At 72.1% G+C, this 2,693-nt stretch overlaps 1 protein-coding gene across 1 annotated transcript in view; it reads left to right on the forward strand.

The window, feature by feature from the left end:
• Positions 1–980: 980 nt before the first annotated feature.
• The window catches only part of MED24 (mediator complex subunit 24), a 17,504-nt gene continuing 15,791 nt past the window's right edge, over positions 981–2,693 (forward strand). Inside the window, exon 1 of the mRNA XM_026041391.1 lies at positions 981–1,083. Within this exon, the coding sequence (XP_025897176.1) occupies positions 981–1,083 (103 nt within the window). The remainder of the gene's footprint in view (positions 1,084–2,693) is intronic.

The raw sequence follows: 2,693 nt of genomic DNA on the forward strand, positions 1-2,693 counted from the left end.
GGGTCCGCGCGGGGGCGAGGAAGGGAGGGCGGGCGGAGCCCCCCGCACCCCGAGGGGCTGGGGACCATCGTGGGGATGGGCGGGGGGACGGGGGCGCTGCGTGGCCATGGGGGCACCGGGACAGGGACGGGGCAGGGTGCGTGGGGACCGCGCCCACGGGGGGACGGTTCCCACGAGGGACAAACGGTGCCCACGCTGGGACGAGGACGGCGCCCATAGGGGGACAGGGACGGTGCCCACGGGGGGGCGAGCGCGGTGCCCACGGGAGGAGGGGGGGCCGCGGGGCCCGGGGCAGCCCCGGGGCAGCGGGGGCCATAGGAACTGCCCCCCCCCCCCCCCCCCCCCCCCCCCGCCCGCCTTCCCCGCTCCGCCTCCTCCCCAGCATGCCCTGCGCGCGGCCCGCTCCCCCCAGGACTACAACTCCCATCGTGCCCCGCTCTTAAAGGGCCAGCGCGCCGCGGGCAGGGGTCGCTGCCGCTCTGGGGGGGACACTCGGGGACCCCCGCGGTCTCCCTATCGTAGGATCCCGGGCACCGCGCAGCCCCGGGGCTGCCCATCCCGCCTTGCATGGGGTGCCCAGCGGATGGGGGTACCCAGGGGACAGATGTACCCGCCAGAAGGGGGTACCCATGGGAAAGGAGTACCCAGGTTTGTGGGTAGCCAAAGAAGGGGGGCATCCAGAGCATCTGGGTGCTCTGGACATGGTGGTTTCTGGGGTACACACAACTAGGAAAGGTGGTACCCAGGGCACAATGGTGCCCAAGGGATGCTGGAACCCAATGGTAGTGGTACTGAGGGGACAGTGGTACCCAGGGGACAGGGATGATAGGGACATGGTAGTTCCAGGGGATGGTGGCACCAGGGACGTGATGATAGACAGGGTACAGGGATACCCAGGGGCAGCAGGACACAGGACATGGTGGAACCCAGGGATGCTGGTACCCAGGGCATGGTAGTACCAGGGATGCTGGTACCCAGGGATGGCGATACCCAAGAATAGTGGTACCCAGGGATGGCAGTACCCAGGAATGGCAGTACCAGGGATGATGCTGGTACCCAGGGATGGCGGTACCAAGGATGCTGGTACCCAGGGATACTGGTACCAGGGATGGCGGTACCAGGGATGCTGGTACCAGGGAGGGCGGTACCAGGGATGCTGGTACCAGGGAGGGCGGTACCAGGGATGGCGGCACCAAGCATGGCAGTACCCAGGCCAGACCCCCTGCTCTCGGGTTCGGCCGCGGCCCCACCCCCGGCGCGTGGCGGGGCTGGCGGCGCCGCAGCCAGCGTGGCAGGGGAAGGGGCGGCCGCGCGCCCCCCCGGCGCGGCCCCTGCCCTCGCTGTTCTGTACACTTTATCCTCGGCAAACACGCGGCGGCGGCGGCGGGCGCCCTTCCCCGCCGCACGCGCCGTCTGCCCGCGATAAGGAGGCGGCCAGCGCTGAGCTCATCCTGCCCCGGCCCCGCAGCCTCAGCAAAACCCGCGGCCCCGGCTCCCCCCGCGCCCCCGGCCCGCGCTCGCCCCCGCCGCGGGGAGGACGAGGCCGAGCCGGAGCCGGGCAGCCATCCCCTCCACGGGATGGGTGCATGGGGGATGCACCCATCGCCCAGGCTGCCGCTGGGGGCCCAGTGCCCGCAGGGGGCCCAGGGCAGTGTCTTGCTGCCGGCAAGATGCACTCGTGGAACAAGCTCATTAAAACATCCCGGTGTCTGTGTCTAACCCGGGCCCAGCGGTGGGGTGTGGGGCTGGGTCGTGGCGCCAGGGGTGCTGCTGAGCCGGGGTGGCTCCCCATGGTCCTGCATCCCCCCCCTCCTGGCATCACCCCAGGCTGTCATCATCTCAGGGATGCAGGCTGAGCGGGAGCATCACGGGAAGGTGATATCGGGATGCATGTGGGGGCCCCATTCGTGCTGCGGGGGGGGGGTCCTGGGGTTCTCCAGAAGCTACTCCCCCATTCCCCCGGCCTCCAGCCTGCCCCCACCTCCGGCTTCCTGCTGGGAACTCATCATGGGAATAAATCCCTCACACCCCATAAAATACCAGCAGGCAGATGCAGGCGGGTGGGAACTGGCCTGTCTGCCCCCCCCCCCAAGCTTGGCGTGGGGATGAGCACATCCCGAGTGCCCCCCCCGCGGGCAGGGCCCCCCTAGCAGCGGGTGCTGGGAACGACCGCGGTCCCTTCCGGCAGCCCCCGGCCCCGGGGGCCGCAGGCAGCTGGGCTGGGGCGTCCTGCCAAGCCGGAGAGCCCGGCCAGCCCCCGGCGCCGGCCCGGGGGGGCTGCTCTGAGCGTCCCCCAGCTGCAACATCCCCTCCCTGCCACCCCATCCAGCTGCCCCGCTGTGTCCCACGGGGACCGTTCGGGGACGCGGTGCACGGTTTTGCCCGGGAGGGGGGGCGGTGGTCTCGTTGCTCTGTGGGGGGGGGATCGGTGCCCTCGCCGTGCCCCGCGCCCCCCCCGCGGGGCCGGGGCTCGAACCCGCGGCGTGTCCGGTTACGGCTCGCAGCTGCCGGGGCCGCCCCCCCGCGCCGAGCACAGGAAATCCGCGCTCATGAATAGGGGCCGCGGCCCCCCCGGCCGGCCCGGCGGCGGCTCCCGCCTAATCCCGGCTGCGCGCGGGGATTTGCGGCCGCGATTACCGCGGGCATTAAGGGGCCTCGGCGACCCCCGGGGCGGCGGGGAGGGGGCTGCGCCT

This window comes from Nothoprocta perdicaria, unplaced genomic scaffold, assembly GCF_003342845.1.
Source record: "Nothoprocta perdicaria isolate Ctin4 unplaced genomic scaffold, notPer1 scaffold_283, whole genome shotgun sequence".
Lineage (NCBI taxonomy): Eukaryota > Metazoa > Chordata > Aves > Tinamiformes > Tinamidae > Nothoprocta > Nothoprocta perdicaria.